The sequence below is a fragment of the Nicotiana attenuata genome, chromosome 10, assembly GCF_001879085.1.
Source record: "Nicotiana attenuata strain UT chromosome 10, NIATTr2, whole genome shotgun sequence".
Classification (NCBI taxonomy): domain Eukaryota; kingdom Viridiplantae; phylum Streptophyta; class Magnoliopsida; order Solanales; family Solanaceae; genus Nicotiana; species Nicotiana attenuata.
The window spans coordinates 1,879,225-1,906,460 of NC_031998.1; the positions used below are offsets into that span (position 1 = coordinate 1,879,225).

Below are 27,236 nucleotides of genomic sequence, written 5' to 3' on the forward strand. Positions count from 1 at the left end.
CGACACATAAATAATTTAGGTTTAGGGTTTTCGTTTGTTGTGTGTGTGTGTGGGGCGGGGGGGGTTGAACAAATGAAGCTGCCTGGCTTTCGAGCCTCTCACATTGTGATAGACCCAACTTCATCCGCTTGACAGGGAGCCAAGGCAAATATCTATATTCCCCTTTATGAGATCCAATTCTTGGCTCCTTCGCTGAAGGCACGAAAGACTTTTGACAGGGGTTAACATGAATTTATAAATTTGCTGTTTTAAGTGAGATTCTTTATGTCTTTTGTAGGTTTTGTTTTGTCAGATGTTGATTTAATATTTTGAAAAAAATAGTTTTCTTAGAAAAATTGTGTTTGAGAAATCAGTTGTAAGAGCACAACTCGTGATATGTGGGTTTGGCATACATCACATGTTCGAACCCTACCACAGACTAAAGCCTAGTATTTAAGTGGGAGAAGGATAGAGGGGCGGACCCATTATCCACCGATTTTGAGTCTTGTGCCAACCGGTCCTTGGGGATTTCTTGGTTATCAAAAAGAGTATCACTGAAGCTCGGAAACATTTTGGACGCTTTCATATGCGTGTATATGCAAATGACCAAAAAAGTGATTTTGCAATTGAGAATAGCTATTGAGGCATTTTTGGAATTTAATTGGTTTCCAGAAACAATGCATGCGTTTTAATACTTAGCAAATCGGTGTTGGAAGTGTTGTGGCTTAAGTGATGAATTGTAGATCTACAGACATGATTGGAATCCTTCCAAGTGATTTACTGATGTCTTTCCAATGTCTTATGGCCCAGATATGATAGAGCTAGGGGAGTTGAAATAGGGAACAAGGACATCAAGCTTGAATACTTGGAAGAGGCGTACACGACTTCTAACTGGATAGTTAGAATTTATAAAGTCAAACCACCCAAGAACAGGTGGTAAACTGGATCTCCTTTCTATCACCACTGCGGGACTAGCTGTAATGAGGATCTCAATTTTTGAAAGCATTAGATAGATATAGATTACTGCTTTCTTTCATCTTCTATTTTGGGGTGAAAAGTTATGGCTTCAGTTGCTTGGGATGTTTTTTTTTTTTTTTCAGATTTTGTAGCAACTTCTTTTCACTAATATGATCTAAGTGTATTACTTTTGTAAGTCTGTAGTTTCTCTGCAATCTTTCGTGGTTAAAGGAACTTGAGAATAGGATAATGGTAATTCATCTATTTGGTTTACGACATTGAGATTTGGAACTTACTTTGTGACTACTAATTACCTCGTTAGTTAGCCACTTTGCTCTTTTCTTTCCAAAATTAAGTGGAAAGAGATCAAAGATTAAGACATTACTGCTGAGCTGATTTGGAAGTTATACATGAAATTAAGAACTTGTCCGGCAGAAAATATGTCCCCAATCATAGTTCAGTTTCCAAGGAATTATATATCTCCCCCTTATATTGTTGAGCAATTGATATTTCTACACCGAGACGATTAATTTCTAATATAACGAGGAAAAGTTATCTTATTTGAAAAAAAAAAAGGAAAGAAAGAAAGCAAAGAAGCAATATATGCCATAATCGTTTTTCACATATAGGGGAAAGCTCAATGGAACCAACGAACTTGGGTAAATATTATCTACACTCGGTATTTGAAAAGCTCAATGGTAGGGTGATTTAATTAGGTGAAAATTTATATTAATTGATCATGATAAAAATTTAAGTTTAAATATGTATCATGCATCTATTGATTTGCCATAAATATTGAGTATGAGTAAATTTTTATGTTTGTTTGTTTTTTCCTTTTTCTTTCCTTCAACTTAACCTCACCTAGCTAGTCACATAACTGTGTCAAATTCAATACGGAGTTGGTGAAAGGAAAACATTAAGATTCGGAAAGATATGACTACTTCTGTCGGAATATCAAGTGAAGGTCCCATGCTGTATTAGAACCACTTAGGTCACATTTTTTTTAGAGGTTAATAGATGGAAGTGAATGTATGATTGGTTAGTAACTTTGTATGATGACTTATTGAACTGAACGGGAGATTGTCTTAACTTTATGAAGCAATAGGTGAGATTTTTTTGATTACAGAAAACAAGACAGGAGATCAACTTAGGAAAACTAAGTGGGCGTTTGGGCATAAGAATTGTAAAATTTCAAAAAAAGAAGTGAAAATGGTATTTGAAATTAGAGTTGTGTTTGGACATGAATATAATTTTGGGTTGTTTTTGAAGTTTTGTGAGTGATCTGAGTGAAAATTTTGAAAAATAACTTTTTGGAGTTTTTAAAATTTTCGAAAAATTTAAAAATTCATCTTCAAGTGAAAATTAGAAATTTTATGGCCAAACACTGATTTAGGAAAAAAGTAAAAAAAAAAAAAAAAAATCGAAAGAAAGTAAAATTCTTATGTCCAAATGGGCTCTAAGTCACAACCGAATGACATGTACAAAGTTTAATCCTTCTTTATTCACATCCAGTAAATAGTATATTATCATCCTCTTGCACTCCAAACAACCATAACCTCAGTCGGTTAGGCAACACGATGGATAACACAATGAACATAAAGTTGTGATAAAGAAGATCCGAACAAAGAGAGGATTGAATGTTTTGGCAAATAAATATACTGACTAATTAAAAACTTATCCAATTATCTTATAAATCATGAATTTGAGATAAATACGTTGTCTAAAGTGGGAAGCCGGACAGCAAAAGGATTAGACATATTCTTGCTTGGTTTGATTAATACTGCAGATAACGACCATCAATCACTACACAAATCTCTTGCTTTCTTTCTTCTAAGTTACAGCTATTGGTTTGATTAATACTGCAGATAACGACAGAGAATTTGTCATCCTTTGAGTAGTTGAGTTCCATAAAATACTAGTGCTGCTATACTATATCTCTACATCTCCACGGCACAATAGCTACCTTTGACCCATAACTTTTAGAGCATTTAGAGTAACTTTGAGGTAGGGGTGTTCATGGTTCGGTTTGGACCGGTTTAAGAAACCAAACCAAGTAAGTCGATTTTTCAAATATTAGAACCAAACCAAACCAATTAAGTCGGTTTTTTCTCAATTCGGTCTATGTCAGTTTTTCGATTTTTTCGGTTATTTGTTGGTTTTTTCTTAAATATAAGACATACACTACCAAACACATATTTCGGAGACCACATTTTCAACGTAACACTATCAAATTAATTGCCCTTTGAGAAATCTATTATTTACCAAGATATATTGAATAAAATAGTGATGAATAATTTAAGGACTCAATTAAGAATATATTATTTTTAACACGAAATGGATTCTTACACTTAACAAAAGAAAACTACCAATCAAACTAGAATGTAAAGGTAAAGAACTATACTAAAAGTGCAAACTATTAACATTTACTATTAAGTTTTTAAAACTTTATATAAAAATATACATATATATAGGTATAATAATGAATTTGAAATAGCTACTCCTATAGTCGGTTTGGTTCGATTTTTTTCTGATTAAAACCAAAACCAAACCAAATTTGATCGGTTTTTAAAATTCAAAACCAAAACCAAACCAAACCAAAAAGTATCGGTTTTTTTGGTCGGTTTGGTTTGGTTTTCGGTTTGGTTCGGTTTTTCGGGTTTTTATGAACGCCCCAACAGTTTGAGGTTTGAACGTCCTACATGCATTCTTAATCCTCAACTGAAATAGCTACCTCTAATAGCAAAAAGTTCTTGTTCTTGCCAATTTACCATACTGCTGCTACAACGGCAAGCCTGCTGCTATGGTAAAAAGTAAAACAAAAATAATGTACTACTAGTAAGACAAAGAAAGTCGTCTCATAACTACAGCCAAAAATGAATATCATAACTTCTGAAAATCTGTTTGGATATTGGAGCAAATTTTAGTTAAATTCAACCATAAGCTAATCATGCTCCATCAGGAAAGGCATGATACTGCATAACAACAAAATATTGACATGACTGCTAAATAGCCTCCTCAGCACAAATTTGAAACAGGATAAGGACAACATAAACGACTGTCACCTAAGTAACCTCAGTCAGGAACTACAATGATACACATTACTGATTCACAACGCAGAACATGCAAACACTCCCATATATAGTCATGTAGAAAACTTAATGAAATCAGTAACTGCAGAAGAGATGTGGAAAGTGACGATTTAAACTTGCATTTTCGCCAAACCTCCCCTCTCTCCCTGCGCTCCTGCTTTTTGAGAAGGGGACTCATCTCTTCAATCCTGTTTTTGTAAGAACTAAGTCAACATGACATGAGAAAGCTGCTTATAAGAGTAAGAACCTGGTAAAAACAACCGTATACTTGCTTTAGGACAAAATTGGATTAGAACTTGTCCGTAGTACGCCTAAATATTATGATGTGAAGGTCTAAAATAACATGATGTCAAACAACTGAAATTGATCCTAAGCCACGCTACAGAATAATCCATGAATCAGAGCAAACCAAAATGCAGTTACACTACTCTAATGAATGAACAATACACAGCATAGAACAAAAATAACATCAATACGAGACCCTTTGGGAGACTTTATTCTAGAGGCAGCATGAGAGATGGGAGCAAAGAGACACACACCCCCTACCTCTTGAAAAACAAGCTGACAAAAATAGCAAAAATAATCATCACAAAGTAAAGGCACAAAATCATAAAGACATGGAATGAAAAATGTCAGCCAAGTGAAGTGTTGAATAACATGCTTGACTCAACATACACATTTTATTCAGTAGGACATCTGTCCTAGACCCTAGTCTCATTACCTCCTTTAGCGAGGACATAAGGTACTGAAAAGGAATAGATCATTCTTGAATTTAGATGTTTATTACTACTCGTTTAAAAATGTAATAATAATACAGTGAAAAACAGTCACTGGTTTCCCTATAAATAGGTATAGAATGCTTTTAACAAGGACCTAGCAACTAAGATAAATACTCTATACAAGCTGAAGACTAAGAAAAAGTTCAGTTGGCCTACTAAGAAATAAACCAAATTAACACATGAATCTACCCTCCTTGTTAACAACTTGTCATTCCTATTTCCTTCCGTTTACAAGAGAATGGATCTATCATCATAGGGAAGCCAGCTATACGTAAGAAAATGGATCCATCATCATAGGGAGACAGCTATATGTACATTATGTCAACAGAAGCAGCAGGGATTTTGAGTGTGATAGAGGTAAGCCAGGAGCTTACTTTGAGTGAAAATTATCCAGAATAAACTAGAAAGCGTGTCTATTGGCATTTCACCACTCAAAGATACAAAACGATAAGGTGCTAAAGCCGAACAAAACTGATATCCAAGGTAGTGGTTTGAAATGTGAAAGGCCTTGTTTTACCACAGTTACATCTAACACCCTCCTGAAAACATAGATATTCTTGTTATTGACCCTGTCTATTTTTCTCTTTTTGAGACCTTGTGTCATATGTAATGTGCACGATCCCAATCAGTTCGTATACACCAAACAACAGCAAATTAATTAACTGGATAAAACACAGACTCCGAGGCTAACTTAAAACAAATGATCAACAACTCAAACAATCAAAAACATTATTTCCCGAAATTCCCATATATTACAAGGATGGGGCTCCTGTAAATCTCAGATACTAGCATACACAAAACTTAATGTAACAAATATGGACATACAACCTCATAACTCTGTTCCATACTTTAATTAATCGAGATCCTCCTGCCGCGCTTGCCCTCCAGAACCTGGATTTGACTCCCCACCACGAGAATTGTTGCTCGTACGGTTGTTGTCGTTGTTTCTATTGTTAGTATCATTGCCGCTCGCTCCTCCACTATTGCTCGTCTCAGCAGGTGATCCAAGTCCCCTGAAAAGCCATTGTAATGGTATCCTAAGCCTGCCCTCAACTGTCCTAGGTGTCTGAGAATTCTCCTGATTCCTCCCACCACCTTCTGAACCCCCAAATATCCAACCAGTATTATTGTTGTTGTTTGTATTGTTATTGTTACTATTATTGGCATTCGAATTTGAATTCTGCTGTTGTGATGTTCTCCTATTCTCGTAATCAGGATCATCGGTGGGCAATTCATAGCGACAAACAGGGCAAGAATTATGCAACTCCAGCCATGGCAATATACAGTCCTTGTGGTATATATGTTTGCAAGGCATCTGCTTTGCATCCTCACCGAGTTCAAAAGTATCTTTACAAACAGCACATTGAGATGAATCCGAACCCAACAACTCCACTGTGATCTTAATATCCGGAAGTCCAGCAACAGCCGATTTCGCAGCTGGAGGTGCACCGTAACGGTTTGGATCATTCTCCGCAAGCTGTTGGATCAATTGCTCCAGCCCAGGCCCATGGAAATAGTCACCGAAATTCCCCGGAAAACTGAACTCACCACCACCGCCACCGCCAGGATGGTTCTCGAAGACTAACTGAATATTAGCACCACCGGCCCTCATAGTACTCATATAGTTGTTGAGGAAAGCGAAAGGATCGAATTGATTGGGGGATCGACTGGGGAAGGCGGCACCGCCGGCACCACCAGCGATACCGCTCAATAGCGCGGAGAGATCATCGAAAGCAACGGCACCGCCGGCAGGGGAAGCGGCACTGGAGGAGAAAACAATCGGAAAGCCACCGCCGCCGAAGGGGAGGTCATCCGTAGTGGCGGCGGAGAAGAAGGGAAAATTATCGGGATTATTAGGGTTAGAAGGTGGCGGAGCGGTTTCGGATTCTTCTAGAAACGTACCGTTGCAATTAGGGCATGTGAGTTCGGAGTTTGGCGATGGCGTAATGGTAACTGTCTGTTCACATTGGTAGCAGTGATAATTCTGCGGTTGATTGCCGGTGGCACCGCCTCCTCCTCCACCGCTACCAAAAGTTCCGGGCGACGACATTTTTTTTTTGTCTATATATGGATTCTCCGTATGGAGAAAGAGAGAAGAAAGAAGAAACTAAGGGAAACTGAAATTTAGAGAGAGAAGAAGAGAAAACCGATGTGAGAGAGAGAAGTTAGGGGAATTTGAGAAATGGATGAAAAGAGGAGAAAGAGGGGCGCGTGAAATTGCAATTGCGAGTATAAAAAGCTGATAGGCTAATTTGAGTACTCGCTCTTGGATAGGTGGAGATTTTCGTGTGGGGTCGGTGATATGGGAGAATACAACTTCCGAGTCCCAGGTAAGTTGCTGTATAAGAATGTTCACAGGTCTAATATACATACACATGGCATCTAATTAGGCGCAATTGTAATTGATTTGTTTAATTTAATTAATTAAGGTCCCTCCAGTTCGGGCAAGTGTCCTCCTTTTATCAAAATGTTATTACCTGCTTCTTCCGATCTACTTTAATTGATTTTTTTGCTGTTTTTACACATATTAAGTAATTCACCTTTTAGTATTAATTAACAATGAAATTGACCTTATTAACCTTAATTTATTAATTGGAAATACAACAAATACTCCTAGGCTCTTTATTCTAAGGGCAACTTTGGAAAAAAACAATTAATTCTTTCTTGATATCTGAAAAAATCAAATATTGTGGACTACAAAACAAAAAGACAAAAAATCAATTCAAGTGAACCGGAGATAGTACAAATGAAATAGTCCATCATCTATATATTTCCTTCAAATTGTCTCAAACCAACCACAAGTTAAACTAAGAGGAGTGCAACAAGGTGAAGTTTTTGTTTTAATTGAATCAAGCATGTTTAGAAGTTTAAAAAAGTGACGCTGAGAAATTTTAGTAGAAAAATAGAAAGGAAATGGTAAGTTTTTTCAATTGAAATAAGGAGGAAGCTTTTCATATAGACAGTTAGAAAATAGAGAAATCAATCATAGTGCACGAAAATGAACGCCAAGAGGTTGGCATGTTGGATAAGTAAGCATTGGTTTCTAAGCAAAGTTGCAGAATTCACGTGAATTCCTAATTCTGGTATAAAAAAGAGTGGACCCTTTGAAAAAAGAACTCAGGCTAGATTGCATTCTTTAACAATATGAGAATACAACAGCCCATATTTTCATTTAAAGCCAACTAGAGCCAGGCACTTTCTTGACATCCCTACTTTGCATCAGTTCCCTCAAAGTTCCAACACCATCCCAGTTTTGCAGACCAGCAAATGTGTTGGACAATAACACATAGATTGAAGGATCAACTCTGTCGACTTGTAATGCTCGTTCTGCTGCTCGTTTTGCAGCTTCCATATCCCCATGAAGCCGGGATGCTCCAAGCAAGGTTTGCCAGACCAACAAACCTGGTTGAAATGGCATGCTCAAGATTAATTCCTCAGCTTCTCTAATGCGGCCAGCACGTCCGAGGAGGTTAACCATACAAGCGTAGTGATCTTCTCCAGGGAGAATACCATGGTCATGACTCATTGAAGTGAAATACTTCCATCCCTCATCAATAAGTCCTCCTTGGCTGCAAGCATAAAGCACACATATGAAGGTGATGTAGTTAGGCTCTGCCCCTTCCTCCCTCATCTGATCGAAAGTTTCAAGAGCTTTTTTGGGATATCCATTTTGCGCATAACCCATAATCATAGTGGTCCATGAAACAGTAGTGTGTTCACCCATTGATCGAAAAACTAAGAATGCACCATCCATGCAACCACATTTCGCGTACATGTCAAGCAATGCATTATCTACACAGACATCAATGTCATTCCCAAGTTTGATCCTCAATCCATGAACTTTCTCCCCTTCCTTGAAAGTGACTGTATTGGCACATGCACTAAAAGCAGTCGCTAGAGTAAACTTATTAGGCATCACTCCTGCCCTTCTCATTTCTCCAATGACCCTGAGAGCTTCAATTGGTTCGTCACAGTTCAAACACCCTGCTGCCATCTGCGTCCAGGAACAAACGTCTTTTAGAGGGATCTCCTCGAATGCTTTGAAACCCTCAGCCAAGCTTCGATTTTTCAAATACATATCCACCAAAGAGTTCCCTACACATATCTCACTTCCATGACCAAACTTAACCAGCTGGGCGTGAACTTGCACACCCAATTCAAAATCCAAAAGCTCTGCCAACCCAGTAAGAACACTAGCAAAACTGAAGTTATCTGGTACAACTCCTTCATGAATCATCTTGTACCAAAGTCTTGGCACCTCTGAGCAACAAGATTGCATGCAACCACCGATCATTGCATTCCAAGTCACAATATCTTTATTAGAACACCACTCAAAAACCTTTAATGCTTCACCTAATCTACCGTGCCTTATCAGAGCTGTCAGAAAAGCATTCGCTAAGTAAACATTAGATTCAAACCCAAGTCTTGTGATTAGTCCATAAACTTGGTATGCATGAGTCAAGTTTAATCTATCCTCAAACGAGCAAGCATGGAGGGCGCTCACAAAAGTGAACTCATTAGGCTTCGTTCCACTCTGGTGCATACGGGTAAACAAAGAGAAAGCTTCAATAGGAAATCCCTTCTGCACAAAGCCAGCAATGAGGGCAGTCCAAGATACCACATTCTTCTGAGGCATTTCATCAAACAGTTTGAGTCCATTCACCGTGTCACCACATTTCACATAAGCATTTAAAAGATGGTTGTGCAAGTATAGCGAAGATGTGCCGCCGGAGTTTTTCAGTAGTTTCGCGTGTATGGCTTTAGCGTTATCCAATTTTGACGTCTTCACACATTGACGCAGTATATTTGAATATTTGCTTTCCTCCTCCTCCTCCTCCTCCTGGTTCTTGTCCCATGTGAATGACATAGTGACAAGCGATCTGTAGTTTTTCTTTGATGTAAATGTAGAGAAAGACGGTTCATTATTAATACTAATTCGTGTTTCATGTAAACTTGTGAGCTTTCTGAGTTTAGAAATAAGCATATGCGCTTTTTTGTGTTCATATAGCTTCTTCAGAGTTATGTAGTGTTTCTGCACCCCGGTTTGGACTTAGGTGGAGAAGTTGAAATGAACCATCAATGTGTAAAAAATAAAACTTTGTAATAACAAGAGAGTAGAACCTTATCTATAGAACTCGCCGAAAGATTCAATCATAAGGAAAAAATAAGAAATATATTTAGATATTTAGTTGCATTATGCCTCATATCTATTAAAGCTGGATATCACGCAGGTCATTGTTATAGAATACCAACTAAGATATTATAATTGTATATTCCCTGTTTAATCTCTATGTCTGAGCATCATTTTGTGTTTAATGTTTAACTCAGTATCTGTCATGTTTTCTTGGTGTCACTTTATTAAACAGGGCTAGATTAAATTGATACAAGGAATAGCCAAATGTAACTACGGACTAGATTAAATTGAAAGAAAAACAGCCTGATGTAGTCCTGCAATATTATGAAAGTTAAGTCAAGAGAGAAATGCAAGAGGTCACGGGAAGGGGAGCCTTGGCGTAACTGGTAAAGTTGTTGCCATGTGAAGAGGTCACGGGTTCGATCCGTGGAAACAACCTCTTGCACAAATGCAGGGTAAGGGAGTATACATTAGACCTTGTGGTCCGACCCTTCCCCAGACCACACGCATAGAGGGAACTTAGTGCACCGGGTTGTCCTTTTTTAAGTCAAGAGAGAAACAAGAAACATATTTCGCGACAATATGCCTCGGACCAAAGCTTGACATCAGATCATTAATAAAGAATACAAACTAAAGTCTTGACTCGCAACTCAAATTCTTTTCAACAGCAATAGACAAGGCTAGCTCCCCCATAATTTTCAAGAAGTTGTAACAGGCATCAAGTCAAGCTTTCCTTTCACATATTAAACCATTGAAAAGGAAGAAGAAAGGCAACAAAGTTAAGCATACAAAAGAGCACTTGCAATAGAAAAAACAAAACATGCTTAATTTGTTTCTTAGTAACTCAGAATCAGTCATGTTTTTCATCTCTACATTGACCAAGGACTACCAGAATATACATTGAAACTTGATATCATTACTCAAATTAATAACCTAAGACAAAGTAATTGTAACTTCCATATGAAAACTGTGTAACCAAAGCCTTTCTAAACATGCTTTCCTTAAGGATGGAACAAAAACTGATGCATATCACTTTATCTATTATAGGTAATGGCCTGTGCATATTGTTAAACCAAGGACTAAAAGGAGAAAAGAGTTGCTGTTCCTATGACTGACTGAGTGGAACTAAGCTCATGGTATATGGAACCACTGTGGCAACAAAAAAAGGCTTTGGCGCGAGAGCAGAAAGGCTACAGAGGTGTCTCATCTTCCTTGTCTCAAAGTGATACAAATAGATATTAACTGAAACCCTCATAAGCAAGATGTTATCCTTGAAAGCTAGAGTCCCAATCCAAGGGATGTCATCAGTAGTGAAGTTACTTGCCAACTTTTCTGCTATCTTGAACAGATACTTGTTGTTTTCATTTTCCAGCTCTTTTAAAGAGATTGTATAAGTAAGATCCCATTGAGACGTAAAACGATCCTCAAGCACCCACAACTGAAGTCCATGCTCACAAATCAACACGTAATGCAGCCTCCCTTCAGCTTCTCCCAAGCACATCTCGGGTTTTAAATTGAACTGGTTTCTAGGGAGTGGTATGCTTATCAACAAAGATATCTCATTTTCTGGATCAAACATGAGGATTTGGTCTCCATCAGTAAGCCAATATATAATCCCCTTAACACAAACGCATCCCTTTTTCAACATGTTGCGATTGCAATAACAAATCTCTCCTGATCTTCTCCACAATCCTGTTTCTGATGAATAAATGTTAAAAGAGAAATATCCATATCCATCCCCTTCTGTGCTAGTTTCATCTTGATAACTAACTATCACAACCTTAAATTTTGTGAACTCATCAATCGGTTTCTTCAATGGCTCAAAAACCAAGGTTATGCTGCATTCTCTAGAAGGATTTGGCCACTGAATTGCTTTCCACTCCTTATTCACAGGGTTGCAGATGTAAATTAGGGGAACGTTACAAGGAAAGATACTTCGACAACAGACAAGTCCATATCTTGAATCGAGGATGACAATATTTTCTGGTAGGAAATCAAGAACATTATTATGGACTTCTTCAGTGGCAACTGATCCTGATATAGGCATGTAGCTGATCCAGTCATAATCTTCATCACACCACTGGTACCTACCTTGGTAGAAGAAACCAGAGGGGGGTTCCATATTTTTCAACTGAACTTGGATGAAACTGCGGTCAGATATAAGACATTGCCATTCCTTTGACACGCATTTCAGTTTCAGCAAATCCTTAGTAGACAATTTAGGTAGTACTTCAAACAGCATATCATTGCTTGGAGACCAAAGTTCCTTCTTCATTTCACAACCCTGAAACAATTTGATTTTGTTAACACAGGAAAATGAACTCTCAGGTCTTAACCCCTATTTCAACGACGAAGACCCACATAACAGTGAGAAGACATAACCTCACTCTGCCCAAAAATTCAAACTAGAGGAAGACTAAAAGCACGTTTAACAAAAAAATTTAGCAGTACAGCAATCAGAGAGCTAGATACAAAAAGAGCTACTACTCTATACTAACTGGAATTAACATGTGCAATAAATATTATAGATATGATCAACGGCGAAATAAGGAAACTCCTTAACATTTTCGTCATAAAATATCATGCACAAGACTGCATGATATTATATTTGAAAAAATATCATGCACAAGACCTCCCCAACCCCTAAATCGCATTGCTTATAAAGAAGACGAAAAAAAAAAAACTGAAGAAACCAACTGAATAAGGTAACGATGAACCAAGTGAACAACATTGTGAAACAGAAAAAGATGGAAAGAAGTAAAATAAACGAAAAACACTGTATTCATTATATGTTATATTTGAAAATTGGACTTTAATTACAACATGTTTCTTATGCATTTTTCAGCTAAAATCAACAGACTTTGTCAGAGCGAAATGGATTAGCATTAGAAATTTAAGTCCAGAAAACTAGAAAACAGACCTTGTATGCCTGAGAAAACTTAAGAACAGGTTCGAGAAATCCTCAGAATGAAAACATAATTGTTTCTTTGTGTAAACAGACCTTTCATTTTCTCTGCTTATGATTTTCTCTCTGTTTCTTTGTGTGCAAGTAGCTTGCTTTTCACTTTTACATGCAAAAAACAAAGATGGTGCTCAGTACTCTGGCACTGGAAATATGGTAGTGGCAAAGTGGGCGTGCAGTTTTGGCTGCGTGACAGAGTCTGCAGACCCTTCAAATGCTGCAACCGAACTTGTACAAATTATGATTACGGATACAGACAGAGTCAGAACGTACTCACTGCTTACACGTGTCCTCCCAATATGCTGACCTCCTTTCCTTAATTTTCCTCCACTGTTTTTAAATACATATTCCTTGGTTTTGTCATATACACTTCATCTAAATAATTTGTTTTATTATTATAAGGTGATCTAAAAATCAAACTATAATAGCAATGTGAGTTTATAACCTTAAACAAGGGATCTGTTACAGGTGGTGTAAAGAAATAGTGTATATAGCTTAATCGACCCCAATTTGAGATTGGAATGTTGTTGTTGTTGTTGTTGATTGATGTGTGAATATGATTTTGAGTTTATGCTTAAAATGAAAATAGGTTGATAAGATAACGTCATCAAATAGTAGTGATCTTTCCTTTCTTTTGCACTTTAACGATAATTCAATAGTAGAATATCATTCGATTAGTTTTTTTAATTAATTTCCTTTTTCCCAATTAGAGTATTAGGCGTGAATAGAAAAGTCATTAAGTAAATAATACATGCTTTTTATTTGCACCTTTGGTTATCATCTTTACTTATTAAATCCAAGAAAAGACCGGAAAAGGAAAAAAATTAAAGAAGTTTGTTGCACGTCGCCAATATGTTCATTTTTGTTGGTAGTGTGACTAAATTACGTGTAATCTAAAAAAAATATGAAAAACACTTGCTCTGGCGCTACAAACAAAAAAGCAAAGAGGTTATTGTATGTCAATTTCATTTAACATTTAGATCATTGATTAAAAATTGCTTAATCGAATATTACAAGCAATTTTGTCTATATTCATTTCTTTTTCCGAAATAGATCTTTTTGGAGGATGTCGCTGCCCCGCAGAGGTTCTTCCTTTATGAACTAACTATATCCCAAAGGGAAATAAAATTTACAAGAGAGGGCCAAATTTCTCTGAGCCTTGTTAAAATACTAGTAAATGAAACTATGACATCCCGTGCCACAATTGCTACATAAATTGCCTTCTGAATTACTCTAATTGGTTCATGTCAAAACAAGATTATTCCTCTTTATCGTTCTCTTGATTATAACTTTCACAACAAAAATGAGCAGTTTGGTGCATGTTTAACATTATGGCTTGGCCAAAAGATCAGAAACAAACCCAGAAAAGCTATCGGGGAGCCAGCGGCGGATCCACCTTATAGGCTTCGCGGGAAAAATACATATATATACTATGTAATGACTCCCCTTAATTTCCCAGTATGTTTACTTTTATATATTTTGACACCCCTTAAAAAAAATTCTGGCTCCGCTACTGCGGGGAGCCAAGAATTCACAAATGGTTGTCAGGTGACTTAATTGTTCATATTTAGCTGAGAGTTGAATCACAACAAGTATTGAAAATCTAAAATAACTTCGATTTAAACACAATTCAACAAACAACTAATAATTAATCCACAATAGCAAACATATTACATTCCAACAACTCAGGAAGCAGGGGAAGGATAGAGAAGCAAAAACTTAATGGAATTCATAACTTGCAAGGCTGGTAAAAACAACCAACTCTCAAAATGACATATACCATTGGTAGATAACGAACTAAGGATGAATACAAGTAGTAGTTCATTTACTTTCACGTAGAGGGAGAATTGTTTAAAAATTGCAGAAACAGAAACTGAAAAAAGATCTAAACAGGTCAATTAGCAATGTGAAATTCGAGGCCACAATCCTTCCAAATTTGTCAAGACTCTCAGCGCTTGCTGCGTTCAAGTGATTTGTTGAAAGGTAAAAAGTGTTTCTTACCCTGGAAGGAAAACTCCATACCCTTAGAATCCATCTTTACTTCCCCACCACCAATGGACGTCTTTAGCCATTCATATCCTAATACCATGTCACAATTTGACGACAATGGAAGCAGATACAAATCCACACTACACAGGGCGCCTTTCAGCAACAATTGAAAGTTGTAGCATGCGCTGGAGGTCACAATAACAGTCCCAAAAGGTGTGATTACAGGTCGAGGCTTGATTGGAAATGTGTCACAGCCTAACTTATCCGCAAAGGATTCATCCATAAAATTGTGTGTAGTCCCTCCCAAACCAATTAGGATATTCACGGGTCGCTTCCCGTAATACCCAGTGTCACACAGCAACCTTTATATGGCTCAGAATATTCTACCACAGCATCCATAGATATTCTCATGGGTATTTCTTCTTCCTCTGTAGTCACAGGATCTACAGTTGGGATATCAGCAACATCCTCACTTTCATCTTCGATCAGATACACTTGCTTTTTGTTAACAGGCTCGCCTCTCCTTAGGCTTAGTGGCGGTTAGGGTTTTTCCGCGTCCCTTCATATTCTCCTCCTTAAGGAAATCATCAATAGTAAGAGTAAAAAAAAATAGCAATCCACACAATAGAACAAATATTCAAATCAATAGCAGAAACTTTTAGGAAAAATCAAATTCTATAGAGGCGAGAGTGAAAAGAGGAGTTTTAGCCGTATAGAGTTTTGTATTGTACCTGAATCGTAGATGAGTTTCCACAGACGGCAGAGGAAGCATTCACGTCAGGTTTCTTCAACGAGTCTATGGATTCCTTCAACTCTTGAATCGTTAGATCAGACTTGGCCTGTCTGGCTTTCAATTCTCCGAACATCCTCTCGATAAGAGCACGCATATCCCTAATCTCCATGGCAGTATTCGTAGTTTGCTTGTTTCCTTTAACCATCTCGAGGAAGAAGAGAAGAAAAGAAGAGAGAAGAAGAAGAAGAAGAAGAAGAAGAAGAAGAATCGAGAGAAAAAGGGTTTTTGCTTCGTGCTCTACTACAGAAGGCAGAATGCGTATTTGTAGTACTAGCCCCAGTGTCCACCGCCTTCTCACGTGCGCATTTTCTTTAGAATTAGTTCCTAAATTAAATCCTTTAATATGCTAATTGTGTCTTAAAAATTTCTTGGACTCTCAAAGTAAAATCAATTTATCGAAATGTGTAATTTTTCCCACGCTGGATTACAATTGTATTTTCTAATAATAATCCCAAAGCCAACGGCGTAAATTGTGAGCTGAGTAAGGACTTTTGAACTTCAATTTGCAATATGATCCGAAGCTTGTATCATGTATAGCATTTTAAAGTTGAATCAAATGGAAAGTATCATTTTTGTTTTACAAGGGAAATCCTATTAGTAATGAGTAGAAAGATGTTGCCAAATAAAGTAATAAACTGATATATCCACCATATAATAATTGAATATACAACTATACATTGTTTATTGTAAAGCACAAAATTATAGATTTGAAAACTAAGTAAAAGTTTCTCATATGCATTTTTTTAATTCGAAAACTAAGTAAAACTTTTAAATTTTGTTTTAAGTAAAAGTTATATCAGATGGAAACATAACATCATTTCCTTTTCTAAGAAAAATCATGTTACGAATGAGTAGAAAGGTGGTGCAAAAGAAAATGATATAACAATCGTATTTATCTATCTATATCTATCTATCTATCTATCTATCTATCTATATTATTATAAAGGCACGAATAATTTACGCTAAATATTATACGACAAAAATATCCGTGAAATATCAACCGACTTTTATGCCCCTAAATTTTTAAAGTCTTTCTTTTAATATATAATTTCATATTGGATAAAAGTGTAAAATTAGAATTTCACTCATACTAGAATTTTGATTACCATCAATAGACACAATTACTATATCTAATTTGTAATTGGATGTAATTATGTTCTCACTTTAACCCTCTACATATAAAAACCTTTTGCTTACAAAATTTAAACGTGCTTTGTATAATTGTTTTTGATATTCAACTAGGGAAGGATGCCAACATTGATGCAGCCAATCCAGCAGGAAATTTTTCATCTAATCTATATTCTATTTCATATTTATAGCTTCAGTTATTGAATTAGGCTTCTGATATTATTTTTTTTAATTGATTTTTTTGTTCATCATGTGCCCGTGAGATTAAATTCAGCACTTACTTTTCACCCTGTCTTCCTCTTAAATTTTATGCGAAGGTTTTAGATGCATGCCAGCAAAAAGTTCGATAAATCAAACTAACAGATCGTACAAAATTGACTGAGAGTTTATCCGCTAAAGCTTAGTTTGATTGTACAGACATCGACATCTAAGTTAATGAACGAATTTTTTTCTTTGCGTGTTTCGCAGTTATGTTATCATTGGTTACTACTTTTTTCTTAGGCGAAATAATATTTATAGGAGATGCATCATAATCTTTTTAGGTTAATCATTCACGTGTAGAATATAATTGATCAAGGGATAATATTGACCGAGAAAATTTGTGAGACCTATCTATTTAATTGTCCAGACATTCTTTGAAATTGAATAAGATAAAATTTAATTTATTTTCTTTTGAAAAGTGCTAACTTCATAATTCACGCAAGTCCATGCTGGAAATAATTGTTGGCATCATCTGATCTACTCCTGCTTAAATATTTACTGCATTAAGTTCCTTACAATCACTCACTTCTCAACAACAGAAAGTTCCCAGAGAGAAGTCGAAGTGAGAGACTCAATTAATAAGCAATTTACATCCATAAATTGAGAGCCTTTTGACATATTCATCTCATAATATAAAAATGCATTCGGCTAAGATATTTTTGATGTATAAAGCGCAAGAACGATAATTACTGTACAAAATTAACTATTTACATTAATTTTAAACAAACTCACGAGGAAATGACACAACTGAAAATAGCATACGTTGGGATGAAGAGTTGTAATAGAAGTGGAAGAAGTAGAGCTATGAATGAAATAAGAATTGATTTTGACGACTGTATAGGGAAAAATTATATTTATGTATATGATGACGTGTCATATAGACTGGTCAAACAGTCAAAGAAATAAGGTTGGTTAACAGATACGAGCAACAACAGATACGAGCAAATTGAATGAAGGGGATGTGAGCAGTCATACAAGTAATTCAAACGCTCGTACCTATTCAAGACATTTAAAAACTCAAAGATAGTGAAGAATCAAAGGAATGAATCGACAGCAAAAAGGAGCCCAAATACAGCATTTAATGAGTACTAATTATTGGAAACGTTAGAGAATATGTATTTAATGTATATGATTGCATAACGTAACATTTAAAGTCATTAATTGCCCATAATAGCATTATTATGACAAAGGTAAGGCTCGTATCCCAAAAGAACTATAAAAAGGAAGAAACAAACAATTGTTAGGGGGTGACTATTGGAATATACTTTGATTTACCAACTTTCATACTTGGCTATTCTAAAATTTCTTTCTTTATTTACTTTTTCGATTATCAGTAACCCGATTCTTCTAATTTCTAGCTTTGACTAAAATCTTATTTTTTGGTTAAACAACGACACAAATTTGATTCCCATGCACCGGAAGAGTTCAACTATACTCATTCCATATCGAAAACAAATTGTAGTCCTTTTCTAATTAATTTTGTTGGGATTCCAAACTCATATTGAATTAGATGAACATATATTAAATTCTTATATTGGAGCGTAAGCATCTTTATTTCTAATTGTAGGACTTGCTTATAAACTAAAGTTTCTATTTCTTCTACTTTTTATTCAACACTAATGCTCTACACTTTTCAGCGTTATGCTTTTTGTCATGTGAGGATATTGGTACGTTTGATATATATAGTTCTGTTTCTAAATTTGTTGTTAGATATTTTAAAACACAAAATATTTTGTACTGTTTCATTATCATCTTTTGTGTATTTAATAATAGGGTTTCAATTTTACTTTGACTTTAATGACCAAACAAAGAGCCGCTGTTAATTCTTGTCATATCACTCAGCGACGTCAAGATGTTTGTCTTTTGTTTTTTTAAATAGCTTTTGGTTTATATATTTTATATTTTCATCTTTGTATTCCAGTTCTAGGGCGTTACGTGCGAGGCACGTACATAGAGACTAGTTATTATAAAAGCACGAATAATTTTTGCTAAATATTGAACGACTAAATTATCCCCGAAATATTGATCGACTTTTATGCCCTTAAATATTTGTATAATTTAAGGATCTAATTGTAAATTACCTAATTATGAAATTCTTTTTCGATTTAAACTACACATACACCGGCCCTACAAAATTAATCCTACTTTGATTAGAAAGGACGTCCACAATTTCCTTTTTTATATGCAATATGTTTATGCATATTTTGTGATTTGTTTTATTTAAGGGAATAAGATTCAGTAACGAAGAGTATATAAAGGGAAAAAAAGTTTGTGTGCATGCGTGCTAGGAGATGTGAATTTAAAAATAAAAAAAAGGTGAAGTGAACAAAGTGTAAAATAATGTGCTGAAATACAAAGGAAAAAACCTAATTAAAAAGCTTATAGTTTTGACTAAACCAACCATAATTATTTAAATGATTCATCTTCAAAGCCTAAAAGCTTACATATAACTAATTATTTACAATACAAAGGTTCTTAAATGCAGTAAAGTTTTGTTATGCCTTCGTCATTGATGAAATTTTATACCTTAAAAAAAAATTATTCCCTCGAGTAAGTAATAGATGAGTTTTTCATGTACAAGAGACTTTTTATATGTACAAGTCTTTCCGAAATTCATAGTAAAGATAACTAAAGAGAGATACTCCTATCTTTATAAGTCTTTCTAAAACCAGTCGTATTCGGCTAAGAACAAAGATAGAGAGGATACAAGCATGACAAACTATACCAAGTATGGGAGCAAGGAGGCAAACATGCCTCCTTACATTAGTTTGATGAATGAAAGCAAATTAGAGTTTATGCAGTTAGATTTCTATTCCTTTAATTTCTATTTTATAGTTCAACTAAATATGTTCTGAATATTAATTCGGTTAAAAATATTACTATTTTTTACACAAAGTTTCTACTAAATGACAATATTCTATAGACGACGTGACAACGCACGTCTATAGAAACTAGTATACTATATTAAAAGCACGAAGTCCCTTAGTGAAATATCGTTCGTCTTCTTACCCCTTAGAATCAGATTTTATATTGGGTAGAATTGTCATTTAATTATTTTTCCTAATTTTACGACTTTGAAATACACAAGAATTTTAATTATTGAGCGTTTGCTTATTTAAACTATGTAAAAAGATCTACAATTGGAATTTCATTATCAAATAAGATTTTACCAAATCGATTGAACCAAATACGATTTGATTTTCCCTTTAATTGTCGTTCGTTTTTGTGCGTGTTTATGTGACTTTCTTTCTCTAAATTTTGCCGTAGTTTTTTCTTGCATTATCTTTTTCTTGATTCCAAGAATATTATTTTGTTGTGTCAAGAGTCAAGATGACTCATTAATTCATTAGTTTATATTTTATGACTTATTTATTTTCATTTTAGTCATGTCCTTGAATTTTTTCCTTCTTATTTTAGTAGTCTATTACTAATTTCTTTATTTAAATTTAGTGCTATATGTCGTTACCTTTAATCCAATCAATTACGATACAGACCCAATAAATCGTTACTTTTTTGAGTAAGCTTATAAGTTATATAAGTTAATTTACTCAACATTCAACTAATTGTCAATATAATAAGCAAATCTTAGTACCCACCTTACACATATATAAGATAAAAAATTTATTTTAATAAGAGTTGTATATAATTTTTGTCTTAATAGGAATAAGATATGATTGTATTATGTAATCGATCATGTGGATGAAATACTTTAGTAAAACATCACATGTAGAATAAGATACGATTGAGATATCATTTATCAGAATTGTTAGTATTTGACGAGTAGCAATGCCTAATGTGATCATTAAGGCATGATTAGAATAAGGATACAAGTTTTAGTACTCTCATAAATTAAGAAAATATGGATAAAACCTTTTCAATTGTCAGACTTAGATAATTATAAATTAATATGGTATAAACGCACGTTACCTAAACAGGTCCGATATCTGAAATCGAACGACATCTTATCTTTCAATCAAATATTACTCCTACAATATTTTTATACAATAAAGCAACTAATGGAAACGAATTGGAAAAAAAAAAACCACTAGACTGGATCCAAACCCTTAAACATAACGGTTAGTATTTATCAAGTTGGGATGCCTAATGTGATTACTAACACATGATAAAATAAGGATACAAGTTTTAGCACTCTCATAGATTAAGTAAAATATGGATAAAACCTTTTCAATTATTAATACACGTATGCCAAGCTTGGTCCCATATGTATAAACGAAACGACATCTTTACTATTCAATCAAACATTACTCCTATAATTAACATATAATTATTTATTATTTTCAGGAACTTGTAATTTTTTTCATCTTTATTATATAACAGAGATATATCTTTATAGTATTATTTATGTTATTTATTTAAAAAGTTTATCTCTTTTGATATGTGCTGCAGGCGCAAAGCGCGTACACTAAAACTAGTATAATTAAATAAAGGAACTATAACTGGTAATACAATCTCTTATTTACCAAAAATAAATAAATAAAGGAACTATAATTGACTGTAAAGCTGAAAACTCGAAGAACTAAGCCAAAATTTCTCTTATAAAAGGTTGGGGAAAAGAACTGTGTTGTGAAAATGATGTTGAAAGAAAGAGAGCAATAGACACCACAAACATAGACATAAACAAGTGGAACCATTTGGATAATCAAGGGCTTTTAAGCAAAAATATGTATACATATAATGGAGAATTTAACCCAATTAGTTTGGATTAGGGAAAATAGCTTTCTTGTCCTTCATCCCTACTTCGATTTTGAATGCATATTTCTAATTAGATAAGTTTATTAGAACAAATATCTGGCTATTAGAACTTTTTAACGTGTGCTCATTCAAAGAAAGCTTAAGAACAGCGATAATATCCCTCACAACTCCGACCAAGCTGTCATTTTCGCCGTGAATCTTCTCTCTGTTTCTTTGTATGCATAGTAGCTCTGCTTTCACTTTTACATGCAAAAACAAAAAGGGAAGATCAGTCTGGCACTTGTCACGACACGGATTTTTCCCACTATCGGGCGTCGTGATGGCGCCTACTAACGGAGCTAGGCCAGCCATACATTAAACATTCGCTATTCAACCTCAACAATATAATATACTAACAACAGTTAAAGAAATGCGGAAGACTTTAAGTTTAACAAAAAGATATAAAAATGCGGAAGTTTGAAACACATCTCTACCCAAAATCTGGTGTCACTAGCTCACGGACTACTATAGAATACTACAACAAGTCTGAATGAAAGAAATACACATGTCTGTTTCGGTACAATGAAAACAAACTGAAATAAGGAAAGGGACTTCGGCCTGCGAACGCCAGCTAGGCTTCCTCGAGAGTCCCTGGACTGAAGATAGCTCCCGGATAAGAATCCTACTGCTGCTGTCCAAAAGCTGCTCCTGGATCTGTGCACAAAGAAATGCACAGAGTGTAGCATCAGCACAACCGACCCCATGTGCTGGTAAGTGTCTGACCTAACCCCGGCGAAGTAGTGACGAGGCTAGACAGGACTACCAAACCAACCTGTACAATTTTTATATACAAATATGCAATAAAAGGAAAGAAAATACCAAAACTAAACAGTTAAAAGGGAGGGAAACATGCTATGGGGAGAGTACAAATTGGATATAAAGTTCATCAGCGTAATTAAGAAACATGGCACAACAATAATTATCAAAGAATAAGAAATTCAATAGTTGCACGGCATCACCCTTCGTGCTTTTACTCTCAATCTCACCCAAAGCAATCAAATAAAATGCACGGCATCACCCTTCGTGCTTTCCCTCACATAGCTCTCATCTCATGGCACGGAATGACCCTTCGTGCAAATATAATCAAATCAGAGCACGGAATGTACCTTCGTGCATAAATAGTCAAAACATAGCACGGAATGACCCTTCGTGCAAATATAATCAAGAATAGCACGGAATGACCCTTCGTGCAATTTCACTCTTCCTCACCCAAATAACAGTCACAACCAAACGGGCAAGGGGAATAAACAAGTAATATGAACTGTCCCGGCAAGGGAATAACACAAATAACAACCAAGTCCCGGCAAGGGAACAATAACAATATCTTTCACAACCCGGCAAGGGCAATACTCACTGTAATCAAACCATCCCGGCAAGGGATTAATCACAACTCTTTTCAATACGTTCATCTCTTACTCAATGGTATTTATCACTCGAGCCAATGCTCCAAAATATTAATATTTCACAACTTATCCTCAAACTCTTCACATTTGCAGAAAAACATGTTGTAGCTTGGAAGAGTTCCAAATTACCTCAAAAACAAGTACAAACAAAGACCCACAGTCATGCTAGACTCCGGTGTATAGACACTCGTCACCACGCCTATACACCGTACTCGATCAATTAGCAAATAGCATTTATGATACTCTAATCCTATTCCCTCAAGCCAAAGTTAGATCAAACACTTACCTCGGTCCGAAAATAGCAATCAAGCCTCTAACACCGCCTTTCCTCTAGAATTCGACTCCGAAACAATGATATCTAATCATAATTAATTCAATAATATCAAATGAGGCTCAACAACATAATCCCATAGCCTAGAAATGAATTTCCTACCATTCTTCCAAAAATAGCAAAATCCGACACCGGGCCCACATGGTCCAAACTCGAGGCTCGGACCAAATTCCAATCACCCATAACCCCACGAGTTCAAATATATAATTTGTTTCAAGATCCGACCCCAAATTGAGGTTGAATCGCCCAAAATTTTCAAAACCTAACTCTACCCAAAAGCCCTAATTTCTACCTTGATTTCATGTTTTTAGGCCTAGAATTTAGTGATTAGATTATAAAATAATGAGGAAACGATGTTAGGATTACTTACCCAACAAGTTGTGGAGGAAAGGGAACTTGAATTTCGTCTATGGAGGATTTGAGAGAGAGGTTCGTGTGAAGAAGATGGCAAAATCCCGTAATGGCTACTGTTTTAGGCTTTTAAAATAACTGGGCAAAATTTTTCATCGCGTTCGCGATACCCCGGTCGCGTTCGCGATGAAGGAAAATGGGCAGGCATCGCGTTCGCGTGAAGGGGAAGGCGAACGCGTAGAAGAAAATGTTGGGGGTCTGGGCAGGCTTATACGCGAATGCGGGGGAGGCTCGCGAACGCGATGAAAGACAGTTGGGGTTCCAGATATTGGCCTATGCGTTCGCGAGACTGGTATGCGAACGCGAAGAAGAGGGGGCAAGGGAAGCTATGCGAACGCGTGGCCTTTCACGCGAACGCGAAGAAGGCTGGGGTACAAGGCATCGCGAACGCGGGACAAGGTCGCGTTCGCGTAGAACAATAGGCCTGTGCAGAAAAATTCTTTTACCGGGGTTCTGGACCTCGGATTTCGACTCCGGGCACATGCCCGAGTCCCATATTTTTCTACGGACCTCCCGGGACCGTCACATCACGGGTCCGGATCCGTTTACCCAAAATGTTGACCAAAGTCAACTATATCAATATTAATATCATATTTCACCAAATTTTTCACAGAATTCATATATTTTAACGTAAAAATTTTCCGCTTCGCGCCCGAAGTGCGCACGCAAATCGAGGCAACCAAAAGTGAGGTTTTCAAGGCCTCGGAAGCGCGGAAAAAGGGAGAACCATGGTGATGACCCTTTGGGTCGTCACATTCTCCACCTCTAAAACAACCGTTCGTCCTCGAACGGACAAAGAAAGAAGTACCTGAGTCAGGAAATAGATGAGGGTAACGGCTCCGCATATCAGACTCGGACTCCCAAGTCGATGCCTTAGGAGGATGACCTCTCCACTGAACACGCACTGAAGGAAAACTCTTCGACCTCAACTGCCGAACCTGCCGGTCTAGAATAGCTACCGGCTCCTCCTCGTAGGACAGATCCTTGTCCAACTGGACAGTGCTGAAATCTAACACGTGGGCTGGATCGCCGTGATACCTCCGAAGCATGGACACATGGAACACTGGATGCACGGCTGACAAGCTGGGCGGCAAGGCAAGTCTGTAAGCCACCTCTCCCGCACGATCGAGAATCTCAAATGGGCCAATGAACCTAGGGCTAAGCTTGCCCTTCTTCCCAATCTCATCACGCCCTTCATAGGCGACACTCGGAGCAAGACCCGCTCACCAACCATGAAAGCTATATCTCGAACCTTACGACCCGCATAACTCTTTTGCCGCGACTGAGCCGAACGAAGCTTGTCCTGAATGATCTTGACCTTATCCAAGGCCTCCTGAACTAAATCTGTACCCAATAATAGAGCCTCTCCCGGCTCAAACCATCCGACTGGAGTCCGACATCGCCTACCATATAACGCCTCATATGGAGCCATCTGAATGCTGGACTGGTAGCTGTTGTTATAGGCGAACTCTGCTAAAGGTAAGAACTGGTCCCACGAGCCTACGAAATCAATGACACAGGCTCGGAGCATATCCTCCAATATCTGAATAGTCCTCTCGGACTGGCCGTCCGTCTGAGGATGGAACGCGGTGCTCAACTGAACCTGGGTGCCCAACTCCTGCTGAACTGCCCTCCAGAAGCGCGAGGTAAACTGCGTACCCCGATCCGAAATAATAGATACCGGCACCCCATGAAGGCGAACAATCTCTCGGATGTAGATCTCGGCTAACCTCTCCGATGAATAGGTGGCTGCAACAGGAATAAAATGCGCTGACTTGGTCAGCCTATCAACAATGACCCAAATAGCATCAAACCTCTTCCGGGTCACCGGAAGTCCAGTCACGAAGTCCATGGTAATCCGCTCCCACTTCCACCCGGGAAGCTCAATCCTCTGAAACACACCACCGGCCTCTGATGCTCGTACTTGACCTGCTGACAATTCAAACAACGAGCCACATATGCAACAATGTCCTTCTTCATCCTACGCCACCAGTAATGCTGCCGCAAGTCCTGATACATCTTCGCGGCGCCCGGGTGAATAGAATACCGAGAACCATGGGCCTCCGCTAAGTTCAACTCTCGAGTACCATCAACATTGGGCACACATACTCTCCCCTGCAACCCCAAAACACCATCCGCATCTAAAGTCACCTTCGTGGCACCTCCACGCTGCACAATGTCTCTCAGGGCACATAAATGAGGATCATCAAACTGCCGATCACGGATACGCTCCAATAATGAAGATCGAGCAACCGTGCAAGCTAATACTCGGCTAGGCTCAGAAATGTCCAACCTCACAAATCGATTGGCCAAGGCCTGAATATCCAAAGCAAGCGGTCTCTGGCTGACCGGAATATAAGCAAGACTACCCATGCTGGCGGACTTCCTACTCAATGCATCGGCCACCACATTGGCTCTCCCCGGGTGGTACAAAATAGTAACATCATAGTCCTTCAATAGCTCCAACCACCTCCGCTGCCTAAAGTTCAACTCCTTCTGCTTGAACAAGTATTGCAGACTCTTGTGATCCGTGTACACCTCACACGTCACACCATATAAGTAATGCCTCCAAATCTTCAAAGCATGAACACTGGCTGCCAACTCGAGATCATGAACCGGGTAATTCTTCTCGTGGATCTTCAACTGCCTCGAAGCATAAGCAATGACTCTGCCATCTTGCATCAATACTGCACCAAGACCAATACGGGAAGCATCGCAATAGACTGTATAAGGCCCTGAACCTGTGGGCAAAACCAATATTGGTGTCGTAGTTAGAGCGGTCTTGAGCTTCTGAAAGCTCGCCTCACACTCATCCGACCATCTGAACTGGGCACCCTTCTGGGTCAATCTGGTCATCGGGGCTGCAATAGATGAAAACCCCTCCACGAACCGGCGGTAGTAACCTGCTAACCCCAAGAAACTCCGAATCTCTGTAGCTGATGCTGGTCGAGGCCAATTCTTGACTGCCTCAATCTTCTTCGGGTCCACCTGAATACCCTCTGCTGATACAACATGACCCAGAAATACAACCGAACTCAATCAGAACTCGCACTTCGAGAACTTCGCATACAACTGACTATCCTTCAGAGTCTGAAGAACCACTCTGAGGTGCTGCTCGTGCTCCTCCTGGCTGCGGGAGAATACCAGAATATCATCAATAAAGACTATCACGAACATGTCCAAATATGGTCTGAACACTCGGTTCATCAACTCCATGAATTCTGCTAGGGCATTGGTCAACCCAAACGACATGACCAGGAACTCATAA

At 37.3% G+C, this 27,236-nt stretch overlaps 3 protein-coding genes across 4 annotated transcripts in view; 1 reads left to right on the forward strand and 2 right to left on the reverse strand.

Annotated features, from left to right (window-relative positions):
• Positions 1-1,212, forward strand: part of LOC109232889 (dolichyl-diphosphooligosaccharide--protein glycosyltransferase subunit STT3B) — a 6,778-nt gene extending 5,566 nt beyond the window's left edge. The window contains exon 7 of the mRNA XM_019398579.1: positions 790-1,212. Within this exon, the coding sequence (XP_019254124.1) occupies positions 790-919 (130 nt within the window). The 3' untranslated portion in view covers positions 920-1,212. The remainder of the gene's footprint in view (positions 1-789) is intronic.
• LOC109232890 (E3 ubiquitin-protein ligase RING1-like) lies at positions 3,799-7,067 on the reverse strand. Of its 2 annotated transcripts, none has more exons than XM_019398581.1 (2): positions 5,633-7,066; positions 3,799-4,213 (listed from the first exon to the last, which is right to left on the reverse strand). In XM_019398581.1, the coding sequence occupies exon 1, from the start codon at positions 6,852-6,854 to the stop codon at positions 5,658-5,660; it is 1,197 nt and encodes a 398-aa protein (XP_019254126.1). In that variant the 5' UTR covers positions 6,855-7,066; the 3' UTR covers positions 3,799-4,213; positions 5,633-5,657. The 2 variants fall into 2 exon arrangements, with proteins under 2 accessions (XP_019254126.1, XP_019254127.1); XM_019398582.1 differs by lacking the exon at positions 3,799-4,213 and adding an exon at positions 4,254-4,272 and having other exon boundaries at positions 5,633-7,067.
• On the reverse strand, positions 7,731-9,963 carry LOC109232891 (pentatricopeptide repeat-containing protein At2g13600-like). Its single transcript, XM_019398583.1, has one exon. The coding sequence runs from the start codon at positions 9,786-9,788 to the stop codon at positions 7,977-7,979; it is 1,812 nt and encodes a 603-aa protein (XP_019254128.1). The 5' UTR covers positions 9,789-9,963; the 3' UTR covers positions 7,731-7,976.

Bases quoted from the DNA above. Each gene is read 5' to 3' on its own strand.
- LOC109232890 (XM_019398581.1), bottom strand. From the start codon at position 6,854: ATGTCGTCGCCCGGAACTTTTGGTAGCGGTGGAGGAGGAGGCGGTGCC.
- LOC109232891 (XM_019398583.1), bottom strand. From the start codon at position 9,788: ATGCTTATTTCTAAACTCAGAAAGCTCACAAGTTTACATGAAACACGA.